This window comes from Hoplias malabaricus, chromosome 1, assembly GCF_029633855.1.
Source record: "Hoplias malabaricus isolate fHopMal1 chromosome 1, fHopMal1.hap1, whole genome shotgun sequence".
NCBI classification, from domain to species: Eukaryota; Metazoa; Chordata; class Actinopteri; order Characiformes; family Erythrinidae; genus Hoplias; species Hoplias malabaricus.
The window spans coordinates 4709462-4729738 of NC_089800.1; the positions used below are offsets into that span (position 1 = coordinate 4709462).

At 42.3% G+C, this 20277-nt stretch overlaps 1 protein-coding gene across 2 annotated transcripts in view; it reads left to right on the top strand.

Moving 5' to 3' along the window:
- LOC136666474 (raftlin-like) overlaps positions 1–19210 on the top strand; it is a 100706-nt gene extending 81496 nt beyond the window's left edge. For both annotated transcript variants that reach the window (XM_066644663.1, XM_066644672.1), the window contains exons 8-10: positions 3961–4064; positions 12136–12211; positions 13397–19210. In XM_066644663.1, the coding sequence (XP_066500760.1) occupies positions 3961–4064; positions 12136–12211; positions 13397–13909 (693 nt within the window). In that variant the 3' untranslated portion in view covers positions 13910–19210. The remainder of the gene's footprint in view (positions 1–3960; positions 4065–12135; positions 12212–13396) is intronic.
- Positions 19211–20277: the final 1067 nt, after the last annotated feature.

Sequence of the window (20277 nt, forward strand, 5' to 3'; positions counted from 1 at the left end):
CTGTGAGGAGTGTGGTGTGTTCTCTCTTTGTCTGCGTGGGTTTCCTCTGGGTGACTGTGAGGAGTGTGATGTGTTCTCTCTGTGTCTGCGTGGGTTTCCTCCGGGTGACTGTCTGTGAGGAGTGTGGTGTGTTCTCCCCGTGTCTACGTGGGTTTCCTCCGAGTGACTGTCTGTGAGGTAGGCTCTGGACCCACCGCGACCAACAATTTAGGCAAAAAATGGCTTCGGGGCTCTATACCCTTTTAGTCAATGCTTGATATTGACCTCATGTGCAACTGCTCCAGAGCATTACAGTGGGTACAAACCTTTGGGCATACATTGTATATTCAGTGCCTCTGAGAAATGCATTTTGTCTAGTAGGATGAGAGACTCCATCCTGGACTTGCCTCTGCTCCGCTTTATTGTCTGCCCCGGTGAAAGAGTGATGAAAGGGCATGTAAAACAGGCACCCCCCCGTACTCCTCGGCTCATGCGTCTGGCTATTTTAACACACAGCGCACCACTGGGCCCAGGTCCAACACAAACCCTCCCTCGCCTTATCTACACTCCCTCTGGGCGAGCGCCACAGCTCGGGCCAATGTAAATAACCAGGCTCGCTTCAGCAAGGGCCCTAAAGCCTCTGAAGTCCATCTCAGACGTTTACCACACTGCCCACAACTATGCTCTTCACTTCAGGCGCAGGGGATGAGATAAGATGTTGTGATGGTTGCTCGGTGGAACCCAGAGTTCAGCTTCATATTACAAAATTGTTATACAGCTACTGCTCTTCTAGGGAGGCTATACACTGCAGATTGGAACATTCCTCTGAAGATTTGATGGATATGTAAACATTAGTAAAGAGGGGTAGTGATGTTGGATGATTAGATCTGTATCAATTAATTAAGTAATTAGGTAAAATTAAGTCAAAAATACTATAGAAATTAAGTAAACTTAAGTAAAAAAAGTATAGAAATACTAAAGAAATAGAAAGTATACTAATATCAATGAACGTGTAGAATGTTTGTAAATGTACTATTTTAATATAAATATACAGGAGGTCCTCGGGTTACGTCAGTCCCGAGTTACGATGTTTCGTGGTTACGACACATCTCCCATTTACTGTATAAAGCCTTGTTTCGACTTTTGCGTTGTAAACGTCGTAACGTGAACTTCGTGTTTGGTGTGCGCGGCGCGGCGGAAGAATACACGGTTACGCAGCTCGGGACCGAGGAGGATAGGTGTTAGGATAGGATAAGTGCTTACAGTATGTTATTTACATATAGTACGTATGTACGTATGTTCCGACTTATGTTACGACGCGACGTAGGAATGGATCAACGTCGTAAGTCGAGGACCCCCTGTATATACTTTTTTTAATTAATTAATTAAATTTTTTATGTATGCTTTAAGTGTGAGAGTAGTACATTTTGAGTACACTACTAGTATACACCAACGTTTTATTTTGTACTCCGACTAATAATATACCTCTATCCCAACTGTAATTGTAATGGATTATAATATGAATATAGTTTCTTAAAATTTCATAAATAAACCTTGTACCATGGTAACGTTTTTATTTGTTACTAAAAGGTCATTCCCGGTATTCATCAATGGGGTAGGAAGAGATGTAAATATCTGGCAACCCCAAGTGAAAAAGCAGCTTTGAACCTTTGCCTAACATTAACCATAAACTTAAACTTAAACCTAACCCTACAAAAAACCCTAACTCTAAACTTAACATGAATATTTAACCACAGAATCCAGAAAGTTAGAAAAAGCAGTGTTTATAAAGTTATTTCTTAACAGAAAATGTGGGTAAATAAGAGATTTGAATGCAGCGAAACAGCACAGTGAACATACAATAACAAGTAGCGTTCTCAACACACAAATGACACTGTTTTAGTAGGTATGGTCTTTAGTAGTTCACCTATATTTTGGTTGTGAAATCATGTTATATTTATGTTTATACGTATGTATACTGATTGTCAATAAAATCAGCTGAATGTTCATCGGCGGGCGGCATGGTGGCGCAGCAGGTAGTGTCACAGTCACACAGGAGGTTGTGGGTTCAATTCCCGTTTTGGGTGACTGTCTGTGAGAAGTGTGGTGTGTTCTCCCTGCGTCTGCGTGGGTTTCCTCCGGGTGACTGTCTGTGAGGAGTGTGGTGTGTTCTCCTTGTGTCTGTGTGGGTTTCCTCCGGGTGACTGTCTGTGAGAAGTGTGGTGTGTTTTCCCTGCGTCTGCGTGGGTTTCCTCCGGGTGACTGTCTGTGGGGAGTGTGGTGTGTTCTCTCTGTATCTGTGTGGGTTTCCTCCGCGTGACTGTCTGTGAGGAGTGTGGTGTGTTCTCCCTGTGTCTGCATGGGTTTCCTCCGGGTGACTGTCTGTGAGGAGTGTGGTGTGTTCTCCCTGTGTCTGCGTGCGTTTCCTCCGCGTGACTGTCTGTGAGGAGTGTGGTGTGTTCTCCCTGTGTCTGCATGGGTTTCCTCTGGGTGACTGTCTGTGAGGAGTGTGGTGTGTTCTCCCTGTGTTTGCGTGGGTTTCCTCCGGGTGACTGTGAGGAGTGTGGTGTGTTCTCCCTGTGTCTGCGTGGGTTTCCTCCGGGTGCTCCGGTTTCCTCCCACAGTCCATAAATAACACACGTTGGTAGGTGGATTGGCGACTCAAAAGTGTCCGTAGGTGTGAGTGTGTTAGTGAATGTGTCTGTGTTTCCCTGTGAAGGACTGGCGCCCCCTCCAGGGTGTATTCCCACCTTGCGCCCAGTGATTCCAGGTAGGCTCTGGACCCACCGCGACCCTGAACTCAATAAGGGTTACAGATAATGAATGAATGTTCATCGGCGTACAGTTCCCTGTACCATTTATTCTCAGCAATTCCACCCAAAACTACAAGCCAAATGTACTTGAAATGTATATATAAGGAAATAATACTTAACTATACTTTTCTAGTGTATCTCAATCAAAAGATTAAGTACATGTATATACCAAATATAGTTGTCACTATAAGCCAAGCATATATATATATATATATATATAATAATAACTATGTTTATTATATCACTGATAAGTTCATAACAAGTAATCTGAAACTATGCTTGCTTTTTTTATTGTACACGTAATATATACTAGTGACTAGTGGACTAATTCATTTGAGACTAGTACAGTTACAGTTTCTGCAGGAGAATCAGACCTGTCAGTGCAAACATGCAAATCTGGTGGTGCAAAAGTGTTGGCACCCTCAGCCTGAGAGTGAACACTAGGCTGACACGCGACATGGTTTCCTGTGGGCAGGTGCAGTTAAACCGCACTGCTTTTCCTGTCTTATCAAAATGAACACAATAGCTTACTCACAGAGAAACCCACACAGCGCTGAAAACACTCAAAACAAGTCATTAAACAGACGCTCTGAATATGACTCCAACTCTGCTTAAGAAGCTGCCGTACAATACATATTTTATATTAACATCTGTCTTTATGAACCCCATAGAAACGAAGCTGTTGTCACATTTGGATTAAAGAGAACATAGTCTCCTTCTTTTCTCAAGTTCAGAGCCGTAATGAAACATCTGTGGCCTACTTTGATCAAAACACACAAGGATCAAACCCCACAGCAGCGTTCTCCCCCTGTCTAAACAGGACTGTTCAAATGGCTGTTTTCAGCACCTGTTCCTTTAAATGATAATGAGCCGCTCGCTGTTCACCCCGACCCTGAGTGCACAGCAGTGAGGAGCGAGGAGCAGAAGCTCTGCTTTTTAGCCGTTTTCCCTCAGTTCCCTTTATACTCCGTTCTCATTTTCTCAGCACTTGTTGTGTTTGTTTTGCTGAGTTTAATCTCATTTTGCACTCTCACATAAACACAGGTGCAGCACAGTGATTGGAGCGGCTCAGACAAGGGGCGGAGTAATTCTGAAGTCCCTGGAGCAGAATCTGAACGGCTCGTTTTATCCCATGTTTTTGAACTTGTTTTGTGTGTGTTATTTACAGGGCATACAGGTGAAGACGGATTACATCCCTCTCCTGCAGTCTCTGGCGTCATTCGGATGGAAGCTGACCTGTGTACTGCCCACACCAATCGTCAAGACTAACAGGTAGGAAATCCTTGCGCAATTTTAACATTAACTACTTAGGATATCATCAATGTCCAAAGAAACACGTACCTCAAAATAGTAGCTTTAAAAGAGAAGGAAAAAACCTTCTTAACTTCCAGTGGAAGACAAGGGTAAAGGGTTTATTCTAAGGAGTGAATGTTATACTAAGTAGTTTTATTCATCATTCATTTTTTTTACACAATATGAAGGACAATGTAGTAAACTAAAAATTAACATTGAAATGCGTGTTTTTCTTTGGACAGCAACAGTATTATACAATACACCCTTAAAACACTTGGGTGTCCTCTTTTCTCTCAGCCCAAGCATCATTGTTGGAGAGTAGTATAATGTTCCCAAAAGCAGTAGGGTCTCTCCTTGTTTAATCCTCATTGCTCCCTAGCAGCTCAACACAGTCATAGAAAGTCAACAGTGCTTTGATTGATCTGATAACAGGGTAATTAAAAATATTAATATTTTTTTTAATTCAGGGATTTGTAGGAGGAAGTTGGAAGGAGTTGAAGAAGTAGACGTAAAGAGTACCAACCCAGTAAACATTTAGCCGTTGATTCAACATTGAAATATCGCAATGACTGCCTTATAATCAACGTTCTCTTAAGGTTGAAAATGAAAGTTGAAAAGACGTCCAAACACAGACATTGAAAAGACGAATATTAGACGTATTTTGGACGTCCATTGACGTTATTAATTGGTCCCGAAATAAATTACTTGTATAAAACGCGTTTAGGACGTCCACTGATGTTATCGATTGGTCACCACCTAACTAACTTATTAAGATGGATTTTGGACGTCCATTGACGTTTAAAATATGTTCTTGACGGACAGACTACTTTTAGACTTATTTTGAACGTCCAGGGACGTTCCTTGTTTACTGGGAAAGCTTGGGGGGCTAAGACAATAAAGGTTCTGCCTCCCAACAGTGGCTAGTATAAATTTCTTTATGGCTAATAGTCCAGGGCCAGAAGAACTCAGGATGCGAGGAGGGTGTAGGGCTGAAAAAGCTCAGCTGAATTAATTGGAGCTAAAACTTTGTAAGACTTCTGTATGTACACACGAGGAGTTTTAGCATGGGTCAGAGTTTCTGTATCAGTTATGCAAAGAAGCACAGAAGGTACTCCACACTGCGGTGATAGAAATACACCCTCCTTCTCAGACCTAATGTGGTTTTCAAAAAGGGGAGTTCAGACAACAGTTTAACAGTCACTCCACTGATGTTTACTGTACAGTTTGAGAGTCTGATGTCTGTGGATTTAGAGTGAAATCTTTAGCAAGTTTCACCTTCAAGACGTTAGAACTGCTCCATTCCAATCCAAGATATTAGAACAGGGAGCAGACAATTAGTGGTGTTTTTAATTTAATTGAGTATCAGACCATGGCAGAGAATTATATCACCAAAGCACAGCATGTAGATTATAAAGAGGGGGGGATCCTAGGACTGATCCCTGAGGACCACCTTGTGGAACAGAATCAACAAGCAATTTAGGTTTTCCAAAGCAGCAGACTGAAATCTATTGGTAATGTAGGAAATAAAGCAAACAAGAGAGGAAAGGAGTGTGTGGTGATTCGCTCTATATCAACTGCAGCACATTCGGAGGAGGCTACGTGGGGCATCTGTATCAGTTGAAAGAAGGAGATTGTCAGGACCACGTAAGAGGGATATTTCAGTGCGGTGCTTGGTATGAAAACAAGATTGAAAAGGTTGAAATAGGTCGTTACGTGATCAGAATGATTGTGTTTGAGAGGCTACAGCCCTTTCCAAATGTTTAGCTATAAAAAGAAGATTAATGATTGATCGGTAGTGCTCAAGTATAGCAGCATCAAGGCCAGCTTTTTTAAAGCAGAGACATGGAAGATGAGTTAGATTTGGCTGCGAGGTCAGCAGTGAGGGCAGCTTCTGTATAAATATGTGAGGTTATGTGAGATGGCAAAGAAAGAATGCTGGTAAATATGGTTAACTTTGCCTTTCAGAAATCAAAGGAAGCCATTACATATTTTCAGCAGCGCTGCAAGGAATAGCAGCAGGGGAGTGAAAGAATTTGTTGAAGGTATTAAAAAGAATTTTGGGCTTAAGGTCTACTTGGAATAATATTTTATAAATTTCCGTCTGACTCCCAGCAGCTGTGAGAAGTTATTCCTGGTAGAGAACAGTTGGTTTCTGGTTATGCAAATGCTGATACTTACAATGTAAGTGTTTCATTTGTGGTGGATATAGAGAAGCATATCCAGGAAGATAACAGAACCACAATTAACGGTTCACATTCAGTTTTCCTGCAAACATTTTCACACCTGAAGCACATATAGCATCAACTATTATCTTTTCACGCTTTATGGAAAAAAGACACACAACAGCCTGTGCCAAAGCCCCTCAACACATTTCTCAGAATGCACAAGTCGTTCTTGAAACCTCACACGACACGAAGAAAGTGAAGTACCACGATGTGTCATAAGGTGGAAAATCACATGCAGATGAGTGTGTGAGAATGGCAACGTGCTGAAAGAGTGAGGATGACTTTTGTCAGAAGAAAAGATATTCTACCGTGTCTGTAGGAGTTTACGTAACTGTAAATGTAAAATAGCTATAAATATTCCGTATGAAATAATATAGTACATTTTCTGTTATTTTAAGGTTAAATGTCTAGGAGATATATATATAATGGGGAAATTTCTTGGGCAGACCAGTTACAGAGACCCCTAAGTAACTGTAACAAACATCTTGTCAAGGGTCATCCCTGGCGCAGAAGAAATGTGGCACTTCCTCTCACAAAGCATATACAGTGGAACCTCTACTAACGAACTTTCCAAGATATGAACCGGGCATTTGAACATTTTTTGCCTCCACCAACGAACCACGACTCTAGAAACGAACCCGAGCCTCCGCCGAGCCGACGGCTGGAAATGGCCCTGACCCCAATAGGCGAGTCTCCCAGCGCCCAGACTTGAGTGAGCTTTTAAGATTAGCAAATTGTAGCTTTAGCAATTTAGCATTAGTGTAAATAGCAGACATCGAAATTCGTGCTAAGTTAAGCCGTATCTACGCTTCGTCTCCCCACATTCACCACCTACTCTCCGTTATTCCACCCACCCCCCACCTCCCGTCATACAGCCAGTGCCTGTGTTACTCCTCCAGCCAGTCGTCACGTCTTCAAGGTAGCGATGTGTAACCACTTACAACTTTATTATTTCTTTTTTATTACTGTTTCCACTGTATTTCTCTTTTATTTTTAGTAACGCTACATGTATTTTACTAATTTGAGAGTGTTGTAAACATATATCAGTGTAAAAAGGGTGACTTTCGGGGTGGGGGCTGGAACGCATTAAATGCGTTTCCATTATTTTAAATGGGGAAAATTGACTCGAGAAACGAACTTTTCTACTTATGAACCGGGTCAGGGAACGGATCAAGTTCGTAAGTAGAGGTTCCATTGTAATAGGGAGTCTTCTGCTGAATGATGATGACAAATGATCAAAAGGAATTTTGATGTGAGTTTGGATTGGGATCACTGACATCGTCTTAGAGTCTTCAGTTGAAGACCAATTCCTTGTGCGCTACAGTTAAGTAATTGTCGAGAATATATTGTTTACAATTGGCCTATACTACAATTATGAGACATGTAACGTTTTTCCAAAATGTGACAGCTGAAATCTAGTGGAGTCCCAGAGAGAGTGAGAGAGTGAGAGTGTTGGAGAGAAGAGCAAAAACATTTTCTTAGTCTATTTTTGTTTGGAAGTGGGAGCTGTTGTAAGGACAGGGGGAACCTCTATTGCAATGTAGTTAACTCATTAGTGTTCAACAACTCCAGGAATCTGCAAACTACTACCCATACAGAAGGCAGAGAGCCTACAGGGCATGAGGTCGGTTGGTAGGCAGGCAGATAGATAGGTCATCCAGTCATGTAACATATAGCTTTTGCCTTTGACTTTGTTGAGAGTAGTACAGGTGTTTATCCACATTGTGAAAATGAGATTTGGCAGGATTGGACATCTCCTTTTATGTTAAAACTAATTTGTTGGATGAATTAAGACGTCACATGGAATGTCTTCACTCGTACTTCATATTCAGAGTACGGAGGTGTGGCTGGAGACAGATGAGGAGTGAAAAGCTCTGAGGTTTGTATTAGACTCGCCTCAGACGTTGATTCTCGGATTTATGCGCGCTCAAAGGAAATCTGTCACCTCGCATTTCTTCCCGGCGTAACTCGGCATGGAGCAAATGGAAGAGGAATGAACGCTGTATGAGTTCATTCAGCAGCAGTGAGATTTACACTGTGAGCAGGTGTCAGGAGTCTCAGTACTTTTGGCAGCAGTGTATTCAGCTGGAAGCCTGTGGGGTCGTAAGAACGTAGCACATAATACATTCATTTAAAGTAAAGTGATTGATATCAGGCCCAGGCTCCAGAGAGTTATAGTGGGGTTCATTGTGCCAGAGAATAGACAGTGATTCTGTAAGCCATAGGGCAGTGGCGTGTAGTAACTAATGTGTAGTACGTTTACTCAAGTACATGCACTATACGTGGTATGTTTACATCAGTCTAGATACGATTCGTGCCTTCTCAAGTACTTTGACACACACTTACGTAGATTACTTTATTCATTTTACCCACATTTATATTTACTTACTCAATCCAGTTGTAGCAGCATTTTACTTAAGTATAGATTTAGCATAGTGTCCAAGGGCTTGGGGGATGTAGTAGATGTCTAATTCTGTCAGGTGCAATGTGTGGTGGGGTGGGAAAAGGGGGGTGGTTGGGGGTTATTATGACCTGTTTGTTCAGTGTAATGGAACGTCAATGGAGCAAATTGATGATTGCTATAACGGCGTCTAAAAGCTCGGGGCAACGCTAGGTGTAGACGTTAGCATTATAATCTCCATCTGTCACCTCAGCACCTGATCCCCAAACAACCGCCACCCACCCGAACACCGCCAGACTTCCCCTCCTCCCGCGGTCTCCTCTGATTAATTATAGGCCCGTTTTAAACTTTCACAAAATGCCACAACACATAGCCGTCCAATACGACTAATTAATCAAAGCTGTCCCAGATTCGAGAGAGAGAGAGCCGTCACGTTTCAGAGTTAAGAGGAAACTGCGCACTCCTTATTAAAGCCCTGCTTTGGTAATTAAGGAGCGAAAAAGAGAGTATAATTGACCGTTTCATATCAGCTTAAGATTTCAATGCACTCTAGTTTGTCTTAAGGACTGTCTACATTTCAGACTCATCATCAATAAGACTAGACTCGTCAATTAATTACTGCTTTCAGAATTGCTTCAGGTAGCACACTATTATGTCTTCTTTATGCATAATTAACTGGTTAAGATGTAAACATCGGAATTCCCCATTCTTGAGAAATTGTCAAGGCAAAATTGTTCACAGTGGTGGTAAATGGAACCAGACGTCTGAAACTAAACTAAAGGATTGTTCATTCATTCATTCACTCATTGTCTGTAACCCTTATCCAGTTCAGGGTCGCGGTGGGTCCAGAGCCTACCTGGAATCATTGGGCACAAGGCGGGAATACACCCTGGAGGGGGCGCCAGTGTTTCACAGGGCAACACACACACTCACACATTCACTCACACACCTACGGACACTTTTGAGTCGCCAATCCAGCTACCAACGTGCGTTTTTTGGACTGTGGGAGGAAACCGGAGCACCCGGAGGAAACCCACGCAGATACAGGGAGAACACACCACACTCCTCACAGACAGTCACCCGGAGGAAACCCACGCAGACACAGGGAGAACACACTACACTCCTCACAGACAGTCACCCGGAGGAAACCCACGCAGACACCGGGAGAACACACCACACTCCTCACAGACAGTCACCCGGAGGAAACCCACGCAGACACGGAGAACACACCACACTCCTCACAGACAGTCACCCGGAGGAAACCCACTCAGACACAGGGAGAACACACCACACTCCTCACAGACAGTCACCCGGAGTGGGAATCGAACCCACAACCTCCAGGTCCCTGGAGCTGTGTGACTGCGACACTTGCCTGCTGTGCCACTGTGCCGCCCCTAAAGGATTGTGTATATTATTATGCACTTTGGCATTTTCCAAAGTTCTGAAATTAGACTACAATATGTTTTGGACACAGTATATAATGTAACACCTTGTCCAATGGCAAGAGTTGACAAACCACCCAGCGCTGAGCTGTGGAGCACTGGAACTAGGTCCTCTGAATTGGCACAGCTCCAATCAAATCCGATATCTTGAGAAGGAGTTGTAATCCAGAACTACATTCAGCATCAGGATCATATTGAGTTTTCTTTTATGAGTCTTTGTTAAAATGATTTGCATAGCACATCAAAGCCTTTTATTTTACAAAACGGAGAGAAATGCACGTTTCCAGGAAGTGGGGTCTTTGACGGGGTGAATCTTGGCTTCTCTTTCCTTAATGTCCTGTTCTATTTTTTTCTTATCCCCTCCTGATTTTCTGAGCAGGAAGAGAACTGTGCTTAAATATCCGGCTCTGTCAGGAGAGAGGGAACGGGCGAAGGGGCGAAGCAGGGGGTAAACGAGGCATTTGCCGTTGATTGTCAGCTTGTGCCGGTGATCTAAAGCTCATTTGATGTCGGCGGATCGTAGTGGAATCGAAGCTGAGGCTCTGCGTGCTGGTGCGGAGAAGTCAGGAGCCGGATTTGTTTTGAGCTCTGCCACGTTAGAGACTCTCTAAGTGCTTTTCTGGTTCAGATTCAGCAGCAGGGTGGTCGAGAGACATAGAGATAGAGTTAGAGTGAAGGAGAGAGCGGGGAGCTTATAAGAACGGGAGAGGCAGAGAAGGGGGAGAGGGAGTGTGAGAGAGATGAAGAATGTTTAGAAACACAACTCCAAGTCCTTGGAGGATTACAAACCTTATTTGAAGTAAGAGAGAGAGAGAGAGAGAGAGAGAGAGAGAGAGAGAGTATATACTCTTGCTCTCTGCTCTTGAGGCCTTTTTATATTGAAGTGTTCCAGAAACTCAAAACTCAAGAGCCTACCGTTCAAACCCAGCTTATCTTTCCTACTATCTCATTATGAGAGAGAGTGTTTTTATGTTGCCACTGCGGAGATCCCACCCAGTGAGACATTGTGTTTTTCTTTATGTATCTACTTGTTAGCTTCCCTTTACGTTACCGTGGTATGGAAATCCTGGAGGAATAAATTCCCACTCAGTGTTAGCTGGAATATTCTGAAATTTAAAAGCCACTGTCAAGGCCAAGACTAGATTAAAAAAAAAAAGCAGGTTAGTGTCGCAGTCACAGAGCTCCAGGGACCTGGAGATTGTGGGTTCGAGTCCTGCTCTGGGTGACTGTCTGTGTGGTGTGTTCTCCCTGTGTCCGTATGGGTTTCCTCTCATGGTCCAAAAACACATGGTGGAAGAGGATTGGTGACGCAAAAGTGTCCATAGGTGTGAATGTGTGTCGCCCTGTGAATTACTGGCGCCCCCTCCAGGGTGTGTTCCTGCTGGGTAGGCTCCAGACCCACTTACAGACAATGAATGAAATGATTTAGATCTCAGTAAGAGTTTGTTGTTAATTTGTTTAACCATAGTAACAATAACAGGCAATCCTTTGTAACGCCAAAACCATTTATGGCTAGGCTAAAAGAAACTTACCTCTAAGGATGTCCAGCAATGCCATTTCAAACGATGGCTGTGATGGCTTTAATTGTCTCAAACCTTTGTAATGTGTACTGTATTAAAAAGCCTGCGGAGTCAAAGAAATAAAACTCAGAAGCTACTTGGCAGCACAGTGCTGTCATTGTTACAATAGAGATTTTATTTTCTGGTACTGGTTGAGCCACCCCAAAGTATTCCAGCGCGAGGATCATCAAAAGATAGCTGAGAGAGCATAATATGAACCCTTTCTTCAGCATAATAAGCGACAGTGCTTTGGGGAAAGTGGTTACTGAGAGTTTAGCAGACTGTAACTAATCGAAATGGCCTCCGGACTACCATGAAAGAGGAAGCCATTAGAAATATCGCTAACGACCCACAAGTATGTAAATTTCTGAACCCTAACTAATGCTTCCTTCTTCATCTCCCTCGTTTCTCTCTTTTCCCCAGTGATGGAAGCCTGTCCACCAAGCAGATCGTGTTCCTCCAGAGACCGTCACTGCCCCTCAAGGGGAAACAAACCAAGGTAATGGGGCTCCTCTGTTCAGTAATGTCACGTAGCCTTTATTTCTCAGTTGGTTTCCACAAAGCTTGAAGAAATTGTGGTAAAATTAAATTTACATAATTCCTACCATTTCGAGTAGATCAGCTAAGATATATTTGGTGTCTGAAATGTGCATCTTTAGTTCTGTACTGGAACTATGAGGCTAATGTATCTAATAACTGATTAAAGTTTACAAAGCACCAGTTAGCATTTCATTTACAGTCAATTTCAGAGTGCTGGCCAAACATTCAGATCTCTGCTTCTGATGTATGCTATATGTACAAACATTTGTTGACACCCCTTAAAATTAGTGGCCTCTACAGTCATTTTGCCCAATGCTAACTGTCAGCAAGAAAAGTAGCTTTGGGCTGCAGAGCAGTTTCCAGTGCGTTGGAGTAGAGTTTGTGATGTAAAAAGTATCTGACCTTCCTTATGCCATCATGGCTGAATGGCACCAAATCTTCACAGCAATGTTCCAACATCTGGTCTAAAGCTTTCCAGGAATAGCTTTAATACTCTTCATTTCAGAAGAAATACTTGATTATTATGTGTCCACAAGCCTTTGGATGTTGAATGTAAATTTACAAGGTGTGAACTCTCCTGAGAAGCCCTTGAAATCCTTCAAAATGATCTGTAGATTTAAGTTTCGCCACAAATGACCCCAGATCTTCTGACTGAAATATGGCCAAAGAAAGAAAGTCCTGATTTACAGAGGTACGAACACTTCTCAGAAGTCTTTGAAAGCTCTAGATGATCATTTAACCAGAAAATATCAGGTCACTGGGTCAGGAGGTATGGGTGTTATAGCTACAGATATTTTAGACGATTTCAAATCATCTCACATGTGTCCGCACCTTTTTTCAATATGAACAATATTGTCTAGAGCCTCTAAACTGCAAAGATCATTAATTATTTCTCCGCAAATGGATCTGTGTTCTTTTCAAATCTGTTTGTTGTTGATTTTTCTCTATAATTTTTTGTACTGTCTTGTGAATTGCCTTGTGTCCCTGAGGATGCAAATGCAGGCCCTGGGTATTTTCCTCAGTTGGTTTCCCCGGCATCAGTTAAAAACCCCGTCTCTTTCTTTGTTCTGAATGAAAACTCATTAGCAATGTCCTTGATTTGCATAAATGAAACAGGCTCTGTAAATCCATCCTTGTGTTGCAGAAACTCATCTTCAAAACCAGGAACAAGTCAACCAAGAACTCCATCAAAGATGCTCCCAAAAACAAGAAGAAGAAGGGCACGGCCGCAGAGAAAGAACTGGACGAGCCACCGAAGGTCCAGGATGGTGCAGGGATGGACGTAGCCGACAAGGACAGCAAAAAGAAAGGGAAAAATGAGGGCAGAGTCAGAGAGAATGAGGATGTGAAAGCAGGGGAAGAGAGTGAGGAAGGGATTGAGAGGAACCGTGAGGTCAGCAGAGAGTTAGAGACCAAAATAGACAGGGAAGAGAGAGATGTGGAGGAAAAACATGAAGGGTCAGAGGGCATGAAGGGGCCAGATTCATCTGCTGAGGTTAAAAAGGAAGAGATGGGAAATGAAGAGGGGGGGAGTGATCTAAATAGAGAGATGAAGATGGTGGACCTACCTGGAGAGGACAGGACAGAGCAGGAAAACCTACAACAGTACCCACAGTCGGTCGAGGAATCGGAAGGATTGGCCGAATCGGACATTTAGGAATACCTGTAAGATTTGCCTTGCCTCTGCTTGCATAGGACAGGACAGTGTGAACATTTCAGCATCTGAACAGGGGATACATCACATTAAAAACATCACATTTGCTCCTGTGGCCTCTTCAAGCCCATGCTGACCACAACAGTGGGATAATAATAGACCTCTCCCACTTGCCCTGGCCCAGGTTTTGCAAGCAGTGCCAGAGATTATTATCAGTAAAAGCACTGGATAGGACAATTATATGGATGTACCCTAATAATCCAAGGGAGGCTCGGGGCTGATGAAATATACTGACTCTTGTGCTGTCCATTATCCCGAACCCCCATTCAGTTGAAAATAGACTGTGCTGTGTAAGCAGTGGGTGCACCGAGTGAGCTTAAATAACACGAGGAGGAGGTGGCGATTGTTGCGAAAGGCAATCTGTTGTAGAGTAAAGAAGATGTTGTTGTGTCCTTCTGTTTACATTTATGAATATGTTCGGTCACGCTCCCACCAAGCATCGAGTATTAAATGCACACTGAGCAGAATTACATGGGAATAGCGTTGAAAATAGGTGTCTGCGTTCGGGCTGTCAGCTTTCGGAGCACGTTCCCAACCTCAAGCCAGAGAATCCAGAGACAATCTGTGCTGACTCTGCAGTAGACTGTTTATTTTTTATCTTATTCCTCACTCGCCGAGGTAATGAATGTCAAAAATCCTCCAGTCCTTTCGGTCCACTGAAACCAAAAAAATAAAAATAAAAAAATAAATCTGAATAGAAGTTGGAGCATGACTCAAGAACATGCCAGACAAATGAGGTCCTAATCTACTCTACCCGAAACAAGTGTTACCCTACAAGCAGCAGGACACCCAGAGTCGAATCCATTTGCACGCTCTGAAAACGAACTGGTCTGACCTTTTTTGGCCTGGCCTGTGTCAAGGGTATTCATTTGAGGATTTGGATACACCTATTAGCTGAATGTCATGACCTCTCATCCATTGCTAATTAGAAATGGGAGCTGATCTCAATTCATAATTCATTGCATAATCTGATGGTGTTGTGGGATGTACAAGACCGGTCAAAGGTTTGGACATACCAGATGTGTGCCACCTAAAGCTTAGGCCTAAGTGCCAGAACGATAATCAGTCTGATTCATTTTTATGAAATTTTAAGATGTCATTGATTTGTACCCTCACAAATAAGTAGATGATCTACGATATGGCTATTGATTCGTTCATGGCTCACCAAGCCAAAGCAAGGCAAAAAGAGACTACTCTGAAAGGAAATCATAAAAGTAAATAAAAGCTTTCACGAATGGCCGTGTCCAAACCTTTGACCAGTGACAGATGAAAGAAGGCTCAGAGTGAGGATTTCTATCTGTGTTAGCATTTCAAAGACATCAAGTAAGAAGAGTCATGGGGTACTTTAAGGTGGCGCTGTGGTCTTTCCAGAAGGTCCTCCCCAGTGTTGCGTAGTTGCAGCTGTACGGATTACGATCAAAGACAGCTGAGGGAGGAGATGTTTAGCGTTCACATGATGCTGACTGTACCTTATGGGCTGGCTTCCCGGACAAAGATTAAGCCCTGGAATCAAAAAGGATTTTCCACGGAGAATCACCAGTGACGCTGTCGATTAGGCCAAGACTAGGCTTAATCCGTGCCCAGGAAAGAGGCCAAGAAGCTAATGTTTTATCTATGTGTTATTTAGTGTGGCAGAGGGAATGGTATAACAGATAAAATGGAGTGTGGGCCAGTGCTGTTTATCCACAGCGATTCGTCTAGGTCTGGCCTACTTCCGGTGTGTGGTCACATAGATCCCCTCCAGCAAGGCCACAAGTGCCCGTTTCTTCAGACCTCTTATAACCAAAGAGGTCCCATATAACAGCTTTTGCACTCCATCCAGGGGGTGTTTTGGTCACCTTTGGCCCAATGTGCCCATTTTGGTGGTAACCCCCTGGACCTCACAACGAACAGTGACCAAGCAGTCCATCTCAGTCTGGTTCACAAAAATACATATCAAATTCATGTTACTTTTCTAGGACACATTTGAGCTTTCTGGTGGCTGGAACGTACACAGATGTTCGAGAATTTGGAATCATTCTGATTTTTTTTTTTGGATATTTATATTTAACCGTGAGCCTGAACTGGATTAGCCGTTACAGACAATGAATGAATAAATTAATGAGTATATATAAGGGATAAGCACAGAAGAAAAAATTGTGTACATATGCCTGCATTATAAATGCCACAATACCTCTATATATCACAGATACCTTAAGTATTGCTGATATAAACACTGATCCAATACTTTTGATCAATATGTATCGATACATGATTGAAGTGCATTACTTAGTGTAAGCATCTAAATGTAGGGTGTCGTGCTCTGACTTCTCATTTTCCTAACCACGGATGAAGAAATACACAACGAACAATATCACAGTGTGTGAGTGTGCTGTTTCAGGATAGGTTTTAGATTCTTTCTTTGATATCAGATCATTTTCTGCTGATGTCAGCCCAGCACTGAATCTGCAACCAGACTTGTTTTATATAATTGTGCCAACAGATTCCAAACATCGGAACAGCAGCGCATGTCAGTTCAAAGCTGCTCATCATTTTAATGGCTCCTAGTTGCCGTGTGCTATGTCAGAATGGATGAGACATGGGTCACTTTTCTTTGTACCGTGATGGCAGTTAACGTTTCTTCGTGATAACGACTACAGTGTTCTTCTTTAATGAACGAAAAAAGGAGAACCATTCCGAACTGGTATTCATCTTACTGTCTGTTCGCTTTCAGCTGTCTTTACACTGATGAATTAAGAAGTGCTGGTATAATCTTCTTCTCTTCTGTTGCTTATGATTGTTGCGTTCTCCTGGCAGGTGATTAATTATGCGTTGTGTTTTCCGCTGCTGTCATTGTGTGTGTGTAAGTACGTGTATCTCCTGCGAGTGTGGGTTCAGCTCTATGTGTGTCATACAGTTTAGCTCTCAGAAGAGACACCTTATTGGTAAACAAGCTTCTGTGTAAAAGCTCAGAACCCTTATGGAGGGTGTTTTTTGCGCTGTTGCTTTGTAGATGCTGGACGTCAAACACGACGAGTATGGCAGGGTTAGTTGGCAGCGATGAATAGTTCCTGTGAGCTGTGTGTTGATCGCGATACGTGCAAAATTCATAACAAACATTACCTCCGGCACTTTCTCAGTTTACACTGTGAAATGTTTGGGGACATCTGTAGTTTCAGAACATACCTAATTCAATGAGAACATGTTGTTTATCAGTTCAAAATATCTTACAAAACAAACCATTCTGGATGAAACAGTGAATAAAATCCCTACCTGGAGACAGTGCTAAAGGACACATGTTGGTTCCTCGTGCTGTGATGTCAACACTCTTTAGCGTCTGAAAACTGCTTCTTAAACCACCTCTGGGTCAAAAGAGCTTCAGTGTGTTCAGTGTGTTTGGGAACGACAACGGCCAGATCATTTGGCATATATTTCCATACCTGCAAACCAAGTTGTCCCCAAACATAACAAATAAATCCACATAGTAAGTAATATTTCAACAAGAAATGGTCCAAAACCTGGACTACTTTACATACTTTTATGAGGTTTTATCATGACAGCGGTGAAATGTATCCAAAGGCTGTGGTAGTAAGGGACAGCTGCTATCTCCATGTCAGGTCATCAGAGCCTGTCAGTGGGCCACAGAGGCAGCAGCTTGACCTCGGGCGATTACAGAAGACATGGCATTCTGGGCAGATAAAACAGAAAAACAAGGGCAATGAACAATGGTGTGAAGCAGAAGCTGCTTCGTCTGCTAAATAAGCCCCAGAAACCTTTACCACAGCAGCCGCGGCTAATGGAGCCCTTGGCCCCTATTTCTAGAACATCCCCTCCTTTCTCAAACACAGCCAACACTTGCTCTGCTCCATTTACGTAACCTTTTCATGTGTCAGAAGCTCTGCTGGTGGAGAGAGTGAGCTTATTACTGGTAATAACACAGTTCCTTCGTTTCATTACATGTCTGCTCTCTTTCCAAGTGGCAGAACCACTGGACAAGCTGTGTACTGAAAGGTTTTCTTTGTTTTTTTTTGGTTTGTGTTATTTGTTTTCATGTTCCACTGGTGAAGTATGTCTGAAAACATTTCAAATCCCTGCTGCCTTTTTGGCGAACGCTTCTTTGATTGTCATCCGTCGCAGCCATTTGTAAAACATTATCAGCTGTTGGTTTGGCTAAATCCAATGCAGGGCTGTTTGTAAGTAACTGGACAGTGAAACAGTTTGGGTCGTTTTGGCTCTGTGCTCCAGCTAATTTTGGATTTGAATTAAAACAGTTAAAAACACAAACTGCTGCTGTTACAAACAATCAAATAAAATTACAAACCAAGCAACAATCTTTAGCCAGAAAAATCTGGTTAGCTTAGCAATAGCAAATAGCCACTGTAGCATTGAACATTCGACAAAATAATTAGAGTTGCCGTCACAGCTACAGGGACTTGGGGTTCTGGGTATAAGCCCTGCTCTGGTTGACTGTCTGTGAGGAGTTTGCTGTGTTCTCCCTGTGTCTGTGTGGGTTTCCTTCGGGTGCTCTGGTTTCCACCTTCCAAAAAAAAATTTAAAAAAATAAAAAAACACATTGGTAAGTGGATTAGCGACTCAAGTTTTCATAGGTGTGAATGTTTGAGTGTGTGTTGCCCTGCGTAGGACTGGTGCTCCCTCCAGGGTGTGTTCCCACCTTGTGCCCAGTGATTCCAGGTGGGCTCCAGACACACTGCCACCCTTCAAAGGATTCGCAGTTACAGACAATAAATGAATGAATGAATGAATGAGTTTTTGGCATTGGCAAAGACCTAAAAACAAAATGCTGAATATATTCATGTCAAAAACTGGAATGTAATTAAGTTACTAGTCGGTCACTCTGAAAGTCAGTGAATGTTATTTCGCTTACTGAGATTAAGCTAAAAACAAATCAGAAGGAAAATGGCTGCATTACATGGTTGTGAGGGCATCACCAGGGAAATACCCAGAGTCTGTAAAAGTCTGTAGCTCACAGTCACGGATTATGAATGTATGTGTTTTTATAGGTATATTTTTATGGTAATCTATCCAAGTGGACCAATCCCTATATGGTTAATTCATCATTGATGTAAAAACATTAAACTATACCTGATATTGGCCATTTATATATGTCCCACCTCCCCAAAACCCAATATGCTGGAGTACAGAGCCACAGCAACAAAAAGAATTGCCATCCAGTTATTTTTGGACTGCACTATATGGTAATGTATTCTGTACAATTTGTATATTATAAATATGATTTATATTTGATTTGCCTTTGAGTACTTCTGACATAAATATTCTAAATATGCTTATTCTAACGTTCTTGTTGTGTCCTTGTTTACAACTTATGCTAATTTATAGACTAGCGTGAACTAGCATCTACAGAGGCCACGCTAACAGACTGTTGGACAGGCTCATGATTATTTAAAGCGTTTTTCTGACCACCACAGTGTTAAAAGAAAATGCTACCACTGCTAACATTGAGTAGCAGCTATGGGGCCAGTTAGCATCATGCTGCCTGATCTTTACTAGCTTTAACTGATGCTTAGCCTCATTAGCCTGTGGTGTGAAGCATTCCTTTGAGCCATTAAGTGCTCTTCACAGCTCAGCAGCTCTTACCTTGGGCGTTTTTCAAAGAGTCTTTGGATGAATGACCAGTTCACTGCTAATAAATAATGTCAAAGCAAGTGAAATCAACTTAAATCTAGTTGTTATCGCTAACATTTCTCCATCTGACATTATATGAATATTATATGGTTATTTCTATTCCTTCTAAATATATTTACCTTTTGGTATAGGTTGATTTATTAAGCAAAATGGTCTGCTTAACAATATAAATAATTTGATTTGACTTGCCAGACTGTAAACAGTGTTCCAGTACGCGTCTGTGTGAAAGTCCTGAGGGATTTAAGTCTATAACCACAACTGCAGCGAGACTCTAACCACAACAACCACATTTAATCAATGGAGTATCCATTATCAGAAAACTCTAACAACCTTTCACACACCCAGAGACATTAGGTTAATAAATAATTAATGGAAAACGGTCACTTTATCTTGAAAACACTCAGAAACATGACAGGAGTCCTTGACTATAGCATTAGACTCATATTATGGCAGATCATCAAATTCTCCCATTACAACGTCGACCTATTTGGTGTCTGCATGAGAATTTATATGATAAAATGATTATTTATATGATAAACATGCTTTTGTTGTCATTGTAGAATGTACAGTATTATATAGCCTCTGCATGTAAACAATCAGTAGTAGTAGTAGTAGTGAACACACACACACACACACACACATACACACACACAGCAGAGGGCAGCCAT